The sequence below is a fragment of the Kogia breviceps genome, chromosome 19, assembly GCF_026419965.1.
Source record: "Kogia breviceps isolate mKogBre1 chromosome 19, mKogBre1 haplotype 1, whole genome shotgun sequence".
NCBI classification, from domain to species: domain Eukaryota; kingdom Metazoa; phylum Chordata; class Mammalia; order Artiodactyla; family Physeteridae; genus Kogia; species Kogia breviceps.
Genome location: NC_081328.1, coordinates 704,708 through 723,043, shown reverse-complemented (window position 1 = coordinate 723,043; position 18,336 = coordinate 704,708). Strand labels below are relative to the sequence as shown.

General features: G+C 61.5%; 1 protein-coding gene across 11 annotated transcripts in view; it reads right to left on the bottom strand.

The window, feature by feature from the left end:
• Positions 1-18,336, bottom strand: part of MPRIP (myosin phosphatase Rho interacting protein) — a 135,275-nt gene that overhangs the window by 30,330 nt on the left and 86,609 nt on the right. For 9 of the 11 annotated variants that reach the window (XM_067021089.1, XM_067021093.1, XM_067021092.1 and 6 more), the window contains 9 exons: positions 18,066-18,279; positions 16,819-16,978; positions 12,821-12,962; positions 11,889-11,993; positions 10,324-10,380; positions 10,088-10,156; positions 7,861-7,950; positions 3,865-3,974; positions 954-1,512 (listed from right to left, as the gene is read on the bottom strand). In XM_067021089.1, coding sequence (XP_066877190.1) covers positions 954-1,512; positions 3,865-3,974; positions 7,861-7,950; positions 10,088-10,156; positions 10,324-10,380; positions 11,889-11,993; positions 12,821-12,962; positions 16,819-16,978; positions 18,066-18,279 — 1,506 coding nt within the window. Of the gene's footprint in view, positions 1-953; positions 1,513-3,864; positions 3,975-7,860; positions 7,951-10,087; positions 10,157-10,323; positions 10,381-11,888; positions 11,994-12,820; positions 12,963-16,464; positions 16,979-18,065; positions 18,280-18,336 lie in introns of all 11 variants that reach the window. The other 2 variants (XM_059048856.2, XM_067021090.1) reach the window with 2 other exon arrangements.

Genomic DNA, 18,336 nt, shown 5'->3' with positions numbered 1-18,336 from the left:
GCCTTTGGCTCTGAGACCTTGCCGTCTGAAACTCAGGGTCCAGCGTGTGGCCTGTTGACTCGCAGGCCCGTTTGGGCTGTTTAGAGCAACGTGAGTTTGAACTGTTACTTTTCCGCATCCTGCCTCTATTACTGTATAAACAGGCGTAGAAAATGGAAAAAAATCCAAGTGTTGATGCTAGTGGTAAACATCAGCCCCGTGAATCTAACCAAATAAGAAGAGGATGAGAAATGAAGGCAGGCCAAAGTGGCCAGTCTGTGATTTAGTTATAGCCACTGAAGTCGAGCGCACACTTGAATCGCACCCTTGAGGACCCCTGAAAGGCAGGTGTAACTCCACCTCCTTGGCCGTGGCACCTCTGTTCAGACTCACAGATCCACGGCCCAGCTTTCACAGGTTTGACTTCTGGGTACTTCCTCATGAAGGGCAATGTCACGGTACAAGTGCAGGGACCGCTCACCCACCTCCGCATCTGGAGGAGGCTCGTGCCAGCCTCAGCAGCAGGCCCGTCCTGTCCCCCAATACCTAGAATCAGCCCCGCCTCCTGCTGCCTGCCCTGCACCCGTCCGGTCCCACTGAGGGTCGCAGGGCTGCCTAGTCCAGACGGAAAGCTAACTCTGTTCACGTGCCTCTTCTGCCCCAAGCCTCTAGTGCGTGGCGGGAGCAGGGCAGACGGGGCCCCACCTGGCCCGCAGCCCACCCGCCTCATCTCTGGCACCTCTGGCTCTCGGTGTCAGCGCCGCTCCTCTGGTCTCCGGAAGGGCCCGGTGCCCTCCCTGCCACCGCCCCGCCCCAGCATGCCTCAGGCCTGCACTGCACTCAGCCGGGAGGGGGAGGGGGGCTGTCGCGTGTCTGCCTGCCTGCCTGAGGGCCTGCCAGCCCCTGGGACGGGTTAGGCCCGCCGGGGAAGGTGGCTGCACGGAGCTGCCCCGCTTGCGCCGCCCGGCCATTACCTCCTTCTCCAGCACAGAGGTCAGCTCGGGAGTGGACAGTCGGTCGCTTCCATCCTCGGAGGAGGACAAGTGCAGGGGGGCGATGGGCACTTGCTTCTCCTCCCGGAGAGGGGTGGTCTCCACCTGATGCCACCGCTGCTCGATCTCCACGTGCACGTTCTGGGTCCTGAGGTCGGTGGTCACGGGCGGCCCCGGGCCCCGGTCGACCTCCATGCGCAGGGCCGTGTCGTCGAGGCTGGGCCCGTCGGCCGCGTCCACCGCCCCAAAGCGCTTGCGCCGTTCCTCCCGCCGCCGCGCACGCTCCCTCTCCAGCTCGCCGGGCTCCACCTCGGGCCGTGGGGTGGCAGGCCCCGGGGCGCCGGCTCTCTCCTGGGCCAGGGCCTGCTGGATGGGGCGGAACTCGGCCCAGTCGAAGGTCTTGGAGCGGCCCTCCCGCCGGCGCTCACGGGCCCGGCTCCGCTTCTGCTCGGGGTCTGGCTCCCCGGGCTCCCCGTCCTGCTTCTCCCGCAGCCTCGTCTCCGAGGGGGAGCTGCTCCGGTCTTTGCCCTGCGGCAGCGAGCTGGGGCGGGGGAGACGGCTGGTCAGGCGGGGCTCCCGGCGACAGGGCCCAGCTCCCTGCTGTCACCACACGCCTTTTTTATTTTCTATGCGGCTGTGGCTCCCGCAGGGAAAGGGGAGACACTGCCTTCACCCACTGACACGTCTGTGGAGGGAACCCCAAGTGGCACTGAGTGGTGACGGCAGAAAAGGAGCCACAGACAACGGCCCAGAGGTTTCTCGCAGGATGATACTGGGGGACCGAGAGACCCGTCAGGCTGCGCCGGGCACGGCCACACGCACACAAGGCCACGTGGGAGGTACACCCCCAGGGCACGTGGGCACTGGGCCGGCGGTGACGGAACAAGCGAGACCAACAACCGCTTCCCTCGAAAGGCTCATGGGTTTTTAATAAGCAGGTAAGTAACACGGTCAGGTCTGTGTTTTAAAAAACCACTCTGGGTGGCTGGCATGACAGACGGATCAGAGTGATGGCCCTGGGACCGCCCGTGGGCCAGTGAGCTCGGTGGCCCAGGTGGCGCCCACGAGCCGGCACCAGGCAGGGGCTCACTGGACAGGACTTGAGAGGACTTGGCGGCCCACCGGGGGCAGAGGGGAGCAGGAAGCAGGACACCTGAGGGCACCTCCGCCTGCCCAGCAGCTGGATGCGCCTCCCCCCACCTTGCCCCCACAGCGGAGGTCCCCAGGCAGGGTGCTTGTAGGGCACCGGTCGTGGCCGTCCGAGGCAGAGGTCTCCGGGCTCCAAGGACAAGAGCCTGCGACCCTGGTCTGAGCTGAGTGGCCCGTGGTCCCGCCCAAGCCCTCAGAACAGGGTGGGAAGCCCCCCAGCACGGCGAGGGCTGGGCCTTGCGGGCTCCAGGGAGCACCTGTGTTTAAATGGTGGCCAAAGAGAAGGGAGCCTGCAGAAGAGGCATCCTCCCTGTCCCGGGAGGCGGCCCTGGGAGCTTCCAAGTCAAGACCACACGCTTGCACAGAGTTTCTCCAGAACGGACCTTTTCAACAACGCCACTGAACTGAGAGCTGGCCCAGGCCTCCGAATGCATAAGCCATTAGGATGACACAACAAGCCGGACCCGCCACTACCCCCAGGAGAGGAAGCCCCTGCGACTCCCCACCAGACTTGGGGGGCCACAGCGTGCAGCTCAAACACACACTTCTGACGTCTGTACCCGTTTCCAATAACTTTCCTGGGACGTGGCCTTGTTGCAACTAAAAAAATCCACCTTTTCCTCAAAGTATAAAAGCCCACACGCAACCAACTGGGTGAGGCAAGCATCCCGGCTGTGAGGCAGCTGACCCTGGGGTACGCTGCTCGTCAGGAGGACGCTGTCCCCATGGGCTGCGGCTCCAACACGGAGGGGAGGTGCCTCTCCCAAGCCATGTGTTGCCTGAGTGCGTCCTTCCTGCCCTTTCTGAGGCCAGAGCCACACACCTGCGACACCCCAAGGCTGACGAACCCCAGCCGGGCCCCGACCCACCGCACGCAGCCTCCTCGAAGTGCCCGGAAAGAGCTCTGGTCGTAGAGACTCAGGAACAACCAGGTATTCTGTTTGTGCAATAAATGAAGGAATGAACAAACAATCGAACAGACGACACAGGACGGAAGGACTAGAGAGAAGAGTCCTCCATTTAGGGTCCCTTCCTGACTCCTTGTTCAAAGAGGTGCAGGTTACTAGCCAGGAGGCCAGGACTTGACCAAGGTGTGAGGCTGCCCGAGGCCAAGGAGCGCTCCGTGGGCACCAGGGTCGCCCCCCTGGGCACAGCCTTCAACACAAGAGAGTCACTCAAGAAGCATTTAAATGACAGGACCGAAAACCGCAAGCAAGAGGCTCTCAGAACCGGCGAAGGCGCCGAAGCCATGAGGGTGAGGGCGGCAGGGTTCTCGACGTCACAGCACCAGACACACACAGGGAGCTTCTCTGCTTTTTGTAAAATGAAAACTTCAGGTTTCTAACCATCAGGGCAGGAGGAGGAAGGCGTGGGGCAAATCACGAGGTTATGAAGCATGGATGTTGACACAGGGAACAGCCTCCCAACTTTGGCCTCCAGCACCAAGAGTTGCAGAGAGAGCTTTGTCACAGCTGCACAGAAATCCAAAGGACTGAGGAGTGAGGCAGAAGAATCAAGAAAAGGCAGCGCTAAGGTGGCCTGTGAACGCGGCATCCGGAGCCGCCCTCCCCCAGCCATGGCTCGGGGCCCAGGCCCTGGGGAGCTTCTCCCGCCGGCCAGGCCTGAGGGGGAAGGGTAACCCGAGGCAGAAAACCCAGGAGGCCAAGTGGAGAGTGAGTGGGCAGCGGACCGAAGGATGGGGGGAAGGCTGTGCTGGGCCCCCTCGGGCACCCTACCGGCTCACCTTGTCACGTCTGGGGCAGAGATCGGGTGGACGTGCTTCATGATGGTCTGGATCCAATTCCGCCGGATTCCAGACGTCATAGCAGAGAGGGTGAAGGCGCCCTCCTGTGTCTACGGTACAGAAGACGAGGAGTTAGCGGTGACCGGCACCTCCCCACCCCTGAAGAAGGCCCCGCAGGGAGGCCGGTGGCCAGGTGGCCGTCCCAGGAGTGCGGTATGTGCCCCACTCGGGATGTACAGAGCTGGAGGGCAAAGGAGAGAGCAAAGCCGCCAGCACTGTCGTGGCAGTGGCTAACCCGGGCGTCCGCTCCCCGGGGGACCCAGCAGGCCTTCACCGACGCTCCCTGCTCTTTAAGGAGCTCGCAGACTGGAAGGAAGGGGAGCATGCGAGCGGGAGCAACGGGAAGGGGCCGGGGCGCGGCGGGGCTGGGAGGTGGGCAGGTGGGCGAGGAAGGGGTGCATGACCCAGGCGGAGGGAGTGGGCCTGCGGCGTGCAAGCCCGCACAGCAGGCTCACAGGGTGACCGGGGACAGGAGTGGCAGGCACGAGGCTCAGCGGTGGCTGGGGCCCGACGGGGCCCATGTCTGTTGGGCTGAGGAGGGGCAGGGAGACCTGCTGGGCAGCCGGCTGGCCGTTCCGGGGATGAGAGGGGCTTCAGAGAGGTGGCATGCACAGCGCAGCGCTGACAGGCTTGGGGCGGGGGCACCTCAAGGAGGACAATCCCTGGACACCCCCCCCCAACTTGGGTGAGTTGGTGGGATGCCAATCAAGACGACGGACATCACAGGAGGGGGCGGCACGGGCAGCGGGTGACGAGTGGCCTGGAGACACAGTCCCTGTGGCCCTGAGCGGCCCATGCGGCTCCAGCAGAGCTGAGGAGGGGTGGAGCTGCGGGTGCGGCTGCACAGAGTCCACTCCCCTGCCTCTGGGCCCACGGGCTCCTGTCTTACTGAAGTGAGGGGTCAGGACTCCTCAAGCTGCTCAGGCTACTCATAAACGCACCCACGAGACGTCAGCAAAACAGCTGATGGGGAGACACCGTTAGCAAGACGGGTTGGGACAGGAGCTGGCACGGCCAGGGGCCAAAACCAAGAGAGCATCAGGGCACTGCAGAGCACAGCACAGCACGGCGTGACCTCAGCCCACCCCAGACCCCGCCTGATGCCCCGTCTAGACGACAGCCCGCCACCCATGTCTCCACTCCTCTCTCCCTCCGCTTCCCCCCAACGCAGGCCGACAGTGGGGGCGTGGCCTCTGGGCTCTCCGAAGTGCTGGCCCCTCGGTCGCCTCCTGCTCCCGGTGTGCCGTTTATGGAGTGTGACCTCGGCCACCTTCTCCCACAACCTCAGCCCTCACCTGCCACGAGTTCTCTCCGGGCCCCAGGCCCACACGCTGGCTGCTTATCTACCAGTCGCAGAGGGCCCATCGCGGCCTCAAATGTACCACGGGCCAGGACCCTGCAGGCTCCGCCATCTCCCGCACACAGCTCGCCACGCTCTGGGTCTCCAGCCCTTGACCCTGCCCCTCCCTCTCCCGGGCACCCCGCACTTGCTAGACACCTGGCCTCCCGCCCCTGCTGCCCCACCAGATGGCGTCTCACACTCAGCTGCCTCCACATTCCAGCGCTTTCCACAACTCGGGGCAAGGCTGACTCTCAACTCAGCACTCAGGGCTCCCCCATGCCACCCCACCAGCTTCTAAACTCAGTCCCCTGGCAGGTGCCACCAGGTCTGGTAGCCAGGCCAGGGACAGCTTTGCCCCTCGAGATCCTAAAGCTCCCTACTGACCCAGGCCGAGTCCCTCCAGGAAGCCGCCTTCCCGTGCTGGGCGCCATCTCTCCCGACTTAGAACTCCCAGTCCACGGGGCTCATGAGAAAGCCCCGAAACTTAAGCTCACTGCCCCCCACCCAGGGTAAAGTGACGAGGGGTCAGGCTGGTGGACGACATCAGCCAGGGAGCACAGGTGACTCAGAAATGCCCCATCTGTGTCCAGGAGAGTCCCAGATCACCGCCTCACCGCACATTAAGTGACCCTAGAACATGATGATGTAACCTGCTCAGTGATGGGAGTGGACTCATACCCCCAGGAGGCCCTGCTCAGAGAAGCCTGCCCTTCAAGATGGGGAAGTGAGGGGCTTCCCTGGTGGCACAGTGGTGAGGAATCCGCCTGCCAATGCAGGGGACACGGGTTCAAGCCCTGGTCCGGGAAGATCCCACATGCCGCGGAGCAACTAAGCCCGTGCGCCATAACTACTGAGCCTGTGTTCTAGGGCCCGCGAGCCACAACTACTGAAGCCCACACGCCTAGAGCCTGTGCTCCGTAACAAGAAGAGCCACTGCCATGAGAAGCCCGCTCGCTGCAACTAGAGAAAGTCCGTGCGCAACAACACAACCAAAAATAAATTTTTTTAAAAAAGATGGGGAGGTGGGGTGGGGGGCTCAGCGTGCAGCCCACAACGCCAGAACTTGGCACCGTCCCCAAATCTGTCCGCGTGCAGGAGGCTAGAGGTCTGGCTCACTAAGCATGTCTGTTCCCCCTAAAGGGACGAGGGGCAGAAGGGCATCACGGCGGGGCTGCACTGGCCTTCAGATCGGCGCCCCTCCAGCTATGACTCGGTGCCCCCTACAGATGCCGTGCAGCCTGGTGGACTGGGGGCTGGATTTTTCCTTTTAATGAATTACTGGCCTTCAGATCTGAACTCACTCTTCTGAGTTTGGTTAATATTAGTCATTGCCACATGCTGCATCTAGGCTGAATCCAGAGATGATACAGCTGAGTCTCTGGGCCCAAATGTCAGCAGGCGACGCTGCAAGAGTCCCAGCCGGGGAGCCCCAGTGTGACAGCTGTCAGGCCACTTGGTTCCTATCGCACACCTAAGCCTCTCACGCGGGAGGAATTAGCTTTCCCCAAAGAGAGGTCTGGCCTTTGCCCTGTGCCGTGGTGATGCACAGTGGGGCTGGCCAGACCACGAAGACCAGCCATGGAGTGAAGGGCTGGGGCTCTGGCCGTGTGACGTCAGCCAGGCTCTGGGGGAGAGGGGGCTGGCACTTGCATTTGACCCTGTGGGCAACAGTTCAGCTGATCAGTTCTGAAGCCTCTGTAAAAACTCTGGACACAGAGGCTTGGGCCTGGCACCAGGCCTGAAGCTTGGGCGAGCTTCCCACGTTGGAAGCTCCGTGTGTCATTACACGTCAGCGCCAAGAAGAAAACACGTCCCCAAGGACACGAGAGCTTTGTTTAGGGCCCTCCTGTTCAGTCCAGTCCGCCACGCGTTGCTTCCTTGGGCTGGTACCAACCTGTATCCCTCTGCTAAGATAAATCTACAGTCCTAAGTACGGTGTTTTCCTGTGTTCTGTGAGTCCTTCTGGCAAATTACCAAATGTGAGGGTGGTCTGGGGCACCCTCAGACTTCCAGGTGGCATCGGAGTGAGGGCAGACACGGGAGCCGGTGCCCTCACCACGAGCCCGGCTACCTCTGAGCAGCCTCTGAACCCCGAGCTTTGATGAAAGGGCCAGCGAGGACTGTTTCATCTGTCCCATCAGATTATTTTTTTGAGGACGGGGCAATGCCTTGCTCGCTGGAGTCCTTCACAAGATTGTGGGGAGAAAGGACTCCGGTGAGTGGGTAAGTGGATGAATGAAGGACAGAGCAAGTGCATAAAACCCCAGCACCCTGAGAGTTAAGAACTCAACACTTTCACTCTAACTTCCCACATCCCACATCCCACATCCTTCCAAATGGCCCGAACTCCAGCGTTTAAAAAATGGAAGAAAAAGAAAAGAAACTTTGGTTAAAAAAAAAAAAAAAAAAAAAAAAAAAGGCTTTTAGACAGCCTTGAGAGAAAGATGCTAACGTCTTAATTTTTGCTGAGACCACGGACTTGGGGTGGGGTGAGGAGCTCCAGGACAGAGGAAGGGACAGGGTGAGGCGCCAGCCGGCCAGGCCCACGGCCCCACCCTCGCACTCAGCCTGCCTGCAAACCCCACCGGGCTCACGTGGATCTGGAAGCCATAGTTCCTCTGCACTGGGTACTCCGTGACATCGTAACATGTGGACAAGTCGATCTCCCCATCCAGGTCGGCCGCCTGCAGAGAAAATTGAGATTTAGAAAGTAAAGGCCCGTGCCCCCTGAGCTGTACATACACTCACAGGCAGGGCGCTGCCTACCCCACACCACCTAGAAGCATCCACGCCACCGGTTTTGCACACATCCTGTCAAAGACATCCCATGCCCGTGGTTCTCAAACCTCCTTTACACTCGTAAAAATTGAGGGTGCCAAAGAGCTTTTGTTTATGTGGGTTGTATCTACTGATGATATTTGCTATATTAGAAATTAGGAAAAAATTGAAAAAAAAAGTATGCATATAAGTACACAAACCCATTTCATTTTTTAATAAAAAGTATCATCTTAAAAAAACAGCAAGAGATTTTTGCAACTCTCTTTAATGCTTAACTTCCGAGGACAGCTGGGTTCTCACACCCGTCTCTGCACTCAAGTCTGTCTGTTGACATGTTTTGGTTGAAGCATATGAAGACGGTCTGACCTCACACAAGATACGGGGTTGGAAAACGGAAGTGAATTTTAACAGTCTTTTCAAAAAGACAGTTGTGGCTGTTCTCCTTCGACAAGTGGTAGTTTCTTGAAGGTGAACTGCGAAGGAGATGCTTTCTGTCCTCTGCTGCATTAGAACCCATGGTTCTACCCTGCTCCTTGAGGGGGTCTTTCACCCACACATGATCTGGTGACGCTGTCTCGTCCTCTGGAAGAGCCCCCAGATACTGACGTTTCCTTGTAGAGGAGCAAACACTTCATTTGTTACTATCAGCACCTGTTCAGTCAGGAGAGTCTGCAAGCTTGGGGGAGACTGTCAAGTTAGCGACGGTGAACACAAGTTTTCCAAAGTTCCAGTTTTGCTCGGAAGCTCAAACCGAATCACTGGTAACAATTCTGTCAGTCGTTTTCCTTGAAGGAAGAGACTCACTTGGTTCATTTGTAAGAAAACGTCTGCCGAACACCCAAGCCGAGCGAGCACTTGTGCGTCGTACGTTCGGCAGAGACGGTGGGCCGCGAGGAGAGGCGGCCGGCGGCGCAGGCGGCGCAGACAGCAGGCGAGTGCTCCCCACGGCACGGCCGTCGCGCCTCGACAAGCAGCAGAAGCAACCTCGGCCAGCCTCCCACCTCACGTCACAGAATATTACTGAAGTGGTGGGCGTTCAGGGTTTGAGACTTAACAAAATCAGTACCTTTCCTCTTCTGTGAAGGCCCTTTCTGTAACGTCACCGTGTGTGGCAGTGAAGGATGCCCGGTGGCCAGCCACCTGCTCCTGCAGCCTGGCCAGGCTGAGGCGCCCATCAGGGCAAAGGCCAGCACAAGGGAAAAAGTAAATGGCATCATAGTTTTATGACACGATTTTTGTTGAACAGGTCTCCAGGGGTCCGCAGACCACACTCTGAGAACAGCCAAACACCCATGCTCCTGTGGCCCCTGACTTGAGGCTCCCCCAGAGGCCCACCACCCACACTGCTCTACATCTGCCCTTGCGTCACTAACGTCTTTCCGCTGCAGTCCAGACAGAACTTAGTGTCAGGGTATATAACCCGCCCCTAGTGTTAGACATTTAGGTTCTTTCAGATCTCCTGCTGTTACAGAAGTGCAGGAACCACTAACATGGAACACATCTCTTTCTTCACATGTGGGAGTATTTCTGGAGTGGAATACAAGGGAAAAGGTGCAGAAACAGACTGCCAAATTGCTCAAAATAGATGATTTTTTTGTAGGTGAAGAAAAAAAGAGCCCCTTCTGTTTGGTGTTCGACCGTGGAATCAGGACTCTCAACCAGGCTGGCCAAGTTTACCTGCCACATCCATCCTTGTCCAAAAAACAAGGGACAAGATTTAGTTCAGTTCTTTAAAGACTCAATTCACCACAAAATCTCCGTATAGAAAGAACAAAACTGCTCATCCTGAGTTTTAAAACAGGACGTCTTTCAGTATTCTTCAAAGAATAGAGACAAGAAAAGCCACTGAAACCCCCGTACCCGGGTGCCGAAAGCAGGGTCTGGAGAGCCCACTTGGCAGCAGGAACCAGCCCCGGGAACGTCAGACTCCTCTGCAGATCTGGACTGGGCCACCCGTCCGCCCGCAGGGGACTCTGGCCCAGGAACAGCAGTGCCACCTGGACCTCCCCCATCTCTACCGAGCAACGGAGCTGAGACTCTCACCTCCTCAGCCACTGAGTCCCTGTAGAACCTCAGGCTTTGGTCAGCAAGGACAAACCAGTGCTTCTTCCACTGGAAGAGAAGGGAAACCAAGACTCAGCTCCCACACTTCCCGCTCTGAGGCGCCCCACAGCCGGGGTCCTGGGGCACCTCACTGGGCACAGGTAACGCAGAGGGCAGGCGGCCCCTCCCGCCTGCTCCCCGGCGCCTCAGGGACCACGGCAGCTCTGGCCACTCACCTGGCCATCCTCATATTGCCTGGTCAGCCAGCCTTTCTTGAAGTTCAGCAAGTCGGGCTAAGAAAGGAAGGAAAAGGAACAGTTGAGAGGAAAGCAACAGTGTCCCGGTTCTGGGTAAAGGGGGACCGACAAGGCAGGTGTCTCTCCCCGATGAGGGGGCCCCGGAAAGGGGCTTATCCAGCTGCCAGAGGAGCGGCCCCTTGCCCTGGCAGGGGCTGCGCGTCTTCGAGGAGGGCGAGGCCGGGCCCGGGGAGCAGGCGCGGGCCCCTCACCCCGGGAGCGGCACAGTGGGGCTGCCCGGCTGCTGCACCCGCAGGGCCGCCCGGAGGCACAGAACGGCCCGGACAGAGCCGCCCGGCATTTTGCACGGAGGGAGGATGTGCAGCGATGGCTGAAAGGAGAGCTGAGAAGTTCTCACAGAGGCCACAGGAAGACTGAGAGCAGAGGCCACGCCCGGTGTGAAGCAAGACGCAGCGGCAAGCCTGCCAGGACCCTCAGGCCGCTGACCTGCCGAGATGAGTCTGAGTCTCAGTCTCCGTTTCCCTACAAGAAGCAGAACCAGGACCGCAGGCACTGAACAGGGCGCTGTCCCTGCTGTTCCCTCTGGCACCTGTATGCCAGAGCCTGAGGAGCAGCCTGAGAGCACCTTGGGGGCCGCAGGCAGGCAGCCCCCTGGGCTTGGCTCGTGTCACACACACATCGGGGCGCGGGCAAGGCCAGTGTGGAAAGAGACGTGGCCCACTGCTCCCCTCGGCCCACGTGCTCTTCTACAGCCATCACAACCAGAACGGGGCTGTGACATCGTTTTATATTCCAAGGACCCAAGGAGGGTTCAAGAGAACACATGCCACGTAGCGGGACACCCATCAGCCACACGTGTCCTGGAGCATCTGCTCCAAACCCGCAAGCGAAACCCAGACTCCAGGCAAGAAAGCCTCTGCCCTGGCCCCACGGCTCCAAGTCAGGCTGCCGCTGGAGGCCCCACGCCTGGGAGGGGCGGCAGCGGCCCCGGGCTCCTCGGAAGGCTGAGGACAAAGCAGAGAAGGGCCCACACGAGCAGCTGTCTTCACTGCTGGGACGCTGGCCTGCCACTCGGGGCTCCCCGAGGGAGCGACGGTCCCGCTCGACCCGCCTGACCACTCCGTACCTGCACCCGATGGCCACGGATCCCATGCCCTGGAGCAAAGGCTGGGCTCCCTCCATGGTGACCCCACAAACAAGACAAGTGCCCAGCAAGAGGGGGGCTCCCGACTACAAAATGTCACAGAAACAAATACCCAAAACAAGAAGAACGGAGGTTCGTCCTGTGGCCCTGATTCCCCGGAGCCAGAATTCGGCAGCTCTGGCCAGATGGCCTCCTCCGCTGGGGACCTCAGACCTCAGGATGCCCACGCGGCCCAGAGAAGGGGCAGAAACACGGCACCTGCTTCCCACGCACGGACGCGAGGGCCCGTGCACAGAGGGCCGCCAGCGCGGAGGCACAGGCAGCGGCAGCAAAGAGCCCAGGGGACAGAAGCAGCAGGTGCGGCATCTCCAGGCCTCGGAGCGCGGGCGCCCGGGCTCACCGTCAGGGAGGGCTCCGTGGACCTCCTGTCCAGTGACTTGGCTCTTCGGTGTGGAGACAGGGGGGAGGCCGAGGCGTCCGGGAGAGGAGCTTCGCTGGGGAGGTCCTGTGGCAGAGAGCAGCCCTGTCAGCACCGGCCAGCCCCTGGGCAGCCGGAGCCGCGGGAGGGCCGGGCTGCAGGGCCATGTTCCGGACGAGGAAGGGGCGCTCTGCCGTCTGGGCTCCCTCAGCACCTCTGCCCGTGCGGACAGGACCTGCGCCCAGACTCCTAGTCCCACGCCTCCAGCTGCCCGCGGCCGGGGCTGAGCCGCCCTGGTGAGAGCGCAGCCTTTTCTTGCGGATGCACCAGCCACGTGGCTCTCCTGGCCCCCGTCCTCCCCCGGCCTCGTGCGGTCACAGAGGGAAGATGCCGGGCTCTGCGCAGTGAGCACTAGGGCCCCTCTGAGCCCAGAGAGAACAGGAGGAAGACGAGGGCAGACTCACGGGGGCCACGAGAGGCGGGGGGCCCAGGAGAGGTGGGTTTCAGCAGCGGAATCCACCTTGGGGACTGCGTGGAGAGAAACTGGGGCTGTGGCCACCGCCCGAAAGAGAGAGGAAGGAAAGTATTCAGACTCGCGGCCCGACTGCCTCAGAGAGGAAGAGACTGGCTCTGGTTATGACCTGGGACCAAAAAAAAGCTCACGAGAGCAGCTTTCAGCAGAGACAGACGGAGCTCTGAGAGGAAGACGCAGAAGACAGGCCTCACCCTCAAGACGTCCACTCAATGGGGAAGGAGATGAGAGACCCAAGAGACAAGCAGGAGATGCGAGCGGGAGGCCGGGTAGAAGAGCGTCCAGGTGTGAGTGGGGCTTCGGGTGGCGTGGGGGCCGTGTGCTGACCTTGCCCCCGCCACCCCGCTCAGCCTCGCTGCCGCCCCGGAGCCCAAACGCTCACCCGCTTCCGGGGGAAGGCCCTCTTCTCGCTCCGGCCCTGGCGAGTGTCGCTTGACTGCGAGGGCCCGGCTGACACGTTGGTCTCCATGTGCTCTGCCTTCTCGATGTCCAAGGCCTCAAATTTCTCTATTACCTGGGACCTCCTGAAAGAGAGAGCATGAGGCGGCTGAGGGGGAGACAGGGTCCCCCAGAGCCCGAGGAGACGTGGTCTGGAGTCTCGGAGGGGCTCCCGCAGCCAACACCCCACGCCTGGCTCACCCCAGCCTCCGGGCTGCCCTCGCGCAGGGCCCCGGCAGCACACACCGCTCGCTCAGCCAGCTCGCCTCGGACACCCCTGCTCCCTCTCCCACCTCCGCTGAGGCGGGCCTTTTGGGGGGCTGCCGGCAGCTCACGGGCAAGGCCCTTCCCTTCCGCCAGACGCTTCCTCGCCCGCGGCCTCCCAGCCCCCACACGCTCTGTCGTGCTCTGCAGTCACACGCCCAGCGCTCGGCACCCTCTGCCGAGCCACGCGGATCAGAAGGCAGCCAGCACCTCGGAGGGCGCGGCCCCCTCATCACGTTCCTCAGCAGATCTGACGCGGGCCCCACCCCAGGGCATCCAAAATTTAGCAAGAAAAAGACCCACGAATTAACATTGTTTCTGCCAACAGTAAAAAGAATCAAAACCCAAATAAAAAACAAAGCAAGTTGATTTCGTGTGAAAGGGCGGGCGGCATCGTCAGGCCATCTACGGCTGGAGACGGAGCTGAGATGGGAGCGAAGCAGGCGGAGGAGGGGCGAGTAACGTCACACAGCGACACAGCAGGAGGAGGTGGAGAGGGGCAAGACCTGAAAGAAAATAAGGCTGGAGAATGAATAAACAGAAAAGGACCGCTTGTAAAAATCAAATCATGGTAAATCAAAATTACCCAAAGAATTCAAGAAGCAAAAACCCGAGGTGATCACTGAGGAGCGCGACCAGTGAGGGGTCGCGAGCAGCCGCGTGGGGGACACGCCCTCGGGGGCTGCCCGCGAGTCTCCGGCCAGAGGCCTGTCCTCTCAGAGATGCCCAGGCAGGCACCCCGAGATCGCCTCGCACGGAGGGCTGTCCTTGCATCGGGATGAGCAGCGGAGTCCAGGGCAGCCAGCGAAGGGCCGCTGTGCCCGGAAGCCTAAGAAAGTCTAACTCCATGAGGAAGTGGGGGGAACCGGCCCCCATCCTGAGGCCCCGGAGGCGCACAGTACAGGTGGCTCTCAGGGCTTCTTCCTCAGGAAGGCAGAACTCCCGGGGACCGGCTCCCTGTGAAGCCAGGGCCTGCGGCGCTCTCAGCTCCCGCGGAGTCTCTCCAGGGACACAGCTGTCCCCAGGCAGCCTGCAGGGCCAGCAGCGGCGCGGCCGAGGGAGCAGCGGGAGAGCGAGCGAGCGTGGGCAGCCGGGGCAGCGGGAGGGCCTGGGAACCACGGGGAGCTCTCGCGGGTGCTCGGGCTGGCCGGGCGGCTGAGGTAGCCTGTCCCCAACCGACCTGCCGGGTTTAGAGGACACTCCAGGCCCGCTCACAGGCCTCGGCGCCGCCACACGCAGAACGAGAGCTCTTCCAACTGACCCCGGGCCAGAAAGGCCCAGGAAGGCCCCGAGGAGCAGCGCCCGGCGAGTCACAGGCGAATGGCACGCTGCGAGCCAGCCACGGCCCCGAGGGGCCCAGAGGAGCAGAGGGGCGGCGGCACCTGCTAGGGAGTCAGCCACGCTCGACTCTGCCAAGCGGGGCCTTTGAGACTTGGGTCCATTGAAGCCCTGCAGGTGTGCCAGCAAAGGCCTCCCAGGTGGGCCGGTGACGGGACGGAACCCGACCTCTCCAGGCTGCCAGCCAAGGTGCGGGCAGAACCGCGGGCAGCTGGTTCTGGGGTCAGTCACCAGCAGTTCAACCAGGGCCATGGCCCCCCACACTCAGTCGGCAGCAGCTCGCCATCCGAGAAGGATTACTTCCGGGCCAGGGCTTGTCAGGAAACCCACCCCTGAGGTCCCCGAGTCAGGCTCCCGGGCAGCTGCTACTCTGGGTAACGGTGGCCGGCATCCTGCCAATGTGGGGTTCTTGTTCCACAGCACCAGAGACAGGAATCCAATCCAGCACTGGGAGGGGCGGCTACTCAGGACCCGAGAACAGGCCTCGGAGAGTGACAGCAGCCAGTCAGAGGTCATGAGGGTCAGTAGGAAAGTGACGTGACAGTGTTAGGATGCAGCGCAGAGGGCCCCCAGGGCAGCCTGCACCAGGTGAAAGCACATCCCCGTGGTAGCAAAGAGCAGGCGGAAGCAAAGCCCCAGAGGTGCCGTGTGGCCTGGGCTGCTAGCTGAGAGGGAACTCCAAGCCAAGCAGGTGCGCTGAATGTTAATTCTTTGGTCCCCGCCAAACCAGGCCAGGCTGTGGCTGCCCGCTCAGGGGCCTCCAGGATGCAGCAAGAAGCGCCCCACCCCCCCCCCCGACCCACTGGCCGCCTACATCTGGCAAGTCCATTCACTTATACTTCAGTGCGCTAAGGACAGCCTCGGCCCTGTCCCGGGTCCATCCTGGGAGCAGGGCCCTCCTGTTCCCAGGGCCGGCCTGGGGGTTATGTCGTGGCTCTGCTGTCCCAAGCAGCTCCCGTGACGAGTCGCCCTGCTTCTGCACCCCCGTCTCTGCCCCTGCATACCAGGGTGGCCATACACCTCTCAAGGTTACTAATGAACCAGGCAGAGAGACACTGGAGGGCGCCCCCCCAGTACCAGTCAGCTTCCCCCTCCCCAGCACTGAGGCACCCTCTGCTTCCTTCTCTCTCTTCCCAGTGCTGGAGGAGACATTTGGGAGAGCGGGTGGGTGGTTAAGAAGCAAGGGAGCAGGAGAGCAAAGCAACCTGCTCCCAGCCAACCCCTCGAGGGGGAGCCCAGGGCCACCTGGTCTGTCCCCATAGCTCACCCCAGCTCTGAGCTGGGCTTGGACGGGGGGAGGGCGGCAGCAGGACACTCCACAGACACTCGTGGAACTTGGGTCTGAACCTCTTATTTAGAAAGCAACTTCTTTGGAAATGTACTGAAAACTATGGATTTTCTTCTCCCAGAACGGGAGTCATTTCGAGAGGCTCACACCCCGCCAGCAGCCCCACAGCTGGGTGACAGCCCTGTTGCCGGGAAGACGCCTTCATTTATAGACCCAGAGGCGGAAGCTCCTACTGGACGGGGCTCTGGGGAGCTCTGGTCCGGGCCTGGGCCTGGAGGCCTCCAGGACGGAACCACGCAAGACCTTGCCCCCCGCTCTCCAGGGGAACGAGGGAAGGGCCCTCCTACCCTCAGACCACAGTCAAGTCCCACACCTCCACCAGCCCTGGCCCAGGCCCATCTCCAAACCCTGTCTCTCCCCAGGCACTCGTGTGTGTGTGTGTGTGTGTGTGTGTGTGTGTGTGTGTGTGTGTGTGTGTGTGTGTGTGTGTGTGTTGGGGCGGGGAGGAAACGTGTAACAGAGTGTGTGAGAGGGTGTACGAGAATGTGATGGAATGCACGATTGTGTCAGGGTGCACAGGTGGGTGTGTGTCCAGGAGAATGTGAGTGTGCACGGCAGGGGCTGCGAGGGTCGGGGAGTGTGTGCACCCATGTTTGCGAGCACACGGCTCTCCAGTCGCCCCACCCCACCGCCCTTACCTCCGCTCGTTGCCAAACAGACGGGCCACCTCTTCCCTGCCAGGGCTTCGGGCCCGAGTCCTACGCTCCAGCCGCCTTCTCTCCACCTGGAAAGCTTCTCGGTGGCTGATCCTGATGGCCTTAGGGACGTCGGCCAGGGTGGCATACTGCCTGCTGGCTTTAAAGGCAGAGGCGCGCCCCGGTCTCTCTGCACCCCGCCCCCCAGCGCTGCTGGAGTCCACGTGGGCAGGGGGCCGGCCGGCTGTGTCGAAGGAGCTGAAGGAGCCGCTGCAGACGGTTCGGCCAGAGGGCTGAGGACCTGGGGGAGGAGGGGGGCGGCCAAGCCCCCGGGAGGGCGGGCCGGAGCCACTGTACCTGTTGGTGGGGGTGCCGGGGCGGGGCGGGGAGAGCGGCGGCGGCAGCTGCTGCTCTTCGGCCTTCGCGTCCTGCTTGGTCTTCTCCAGGGAGAAGTAGCCGCTCTCCACCCGGACCTTGCGGCCACAGTCCACACGCTCGCTGCTTGTGGTGCCCTCCTCTGGAAGAGGGCACAGGAGACACGCTGGGCCGGCTGCCACCTCTGGTTGAGGACTTTTCAAAAGGGCACATGGATCCAAACAGGCCACCTCTCTACCTCCCACCTCCAGAGGCTGGCGTGGCCACCCAGGGCAGAGCCCCAGGAGAGGAACTTACCCTTACCTGCCTCTCCCTACTGGGCTGCCCCGACAGACTGTCAGGGGGTCCCTGAGCTTCTAGTCTGGGGGCTCCGCTGGGAGAGCAGGATTCTCCCAGGAGAGATGTCCCACCAACAACTACCTCCTACCGAACATCAAGGAGGAATCCAAGGGACAACTGGCCATGCAACCTTTAAGTACACTTCTGGAGGGACAGGCAGAGAAGCACCTTGGCAGGAGTGAGAGGAGTGAACGGTTCTGGATGTGGATAGGCGTGTGCTGCCTGGGGAGGACTGAGGGACCTTCTGCCCAGAGCCTGTACAAGATGCATTTCACCTGAACGAGCTGGGTCCCAACTGTCCGTGCACCTCTAGCGGACTGGACAAGTGTAAAGGGCACAGCCAGCCTGTCTCGTGCAGAGCCCTCTAGGGCCTGGACGAGGGAGGCTGAGGCTGCCGGCCCGCTTCTGCTCAGGCGACTCCAAGTGCTAGGTGGAGAAGCGCAGTCACGCCAACCATTCCCTCCCCAGCATCCTCTTCCCCTGCTTCACCCAGGCGCCTGGGCAGGATGGGACAGAGAGCAGGACGAGACAGCCCTCACTGCTGCTGCTCTCAGGACACAGTGGGCCTCCAGAGATAACTTGAAGACGAAGCAGCCACAAGACACAGGAACCAGAGGCCCCCTTGTACACAGACCTCGTTACAGAGCATCCTGATTCTCACGACACCTGCCTGGGGCTCACAGAGCAGGTGCTGTCTTCCAGGGTCCCACACCAGGCCAGGCCCGGCCCGGGGCTGACAGACACAAGGTGAGGGAGCCTGAGGCCCGGGGCTCACGATCAGCTCAGAGGCCCCGAGTCCCAGAACCAGCTCTGTCGGGAGGCCCGTTCTAGTGCTTCAAGCTGGGGCACCAAGACTGGTGGGCACGAGGGCCAGCCCGGCCACCACTTACCATCTCTGCTCTCCAGCCCTGGCTCCCTCAGGGTGCCGGCCACAGGAGGCTGACTCTGGCTGGGACTCTGAGCTGGACTCGGGCTGCTCCCATCGGGCTGGTCCTTGGCCCTCATTTCTTCCTGCCAGAGTGTGGACTTGGTGGTGGGAACCTTCTCGGCACTGGGGATGCTGCTGCCGCTGCTGGTGACAGCCATCTTGGCCGGCCCCGGCTCCTGCAGGGGAGAGCGGTGTCCATGCAGGCCCGGGAGCACACGGTCTGAGCCAGCGCA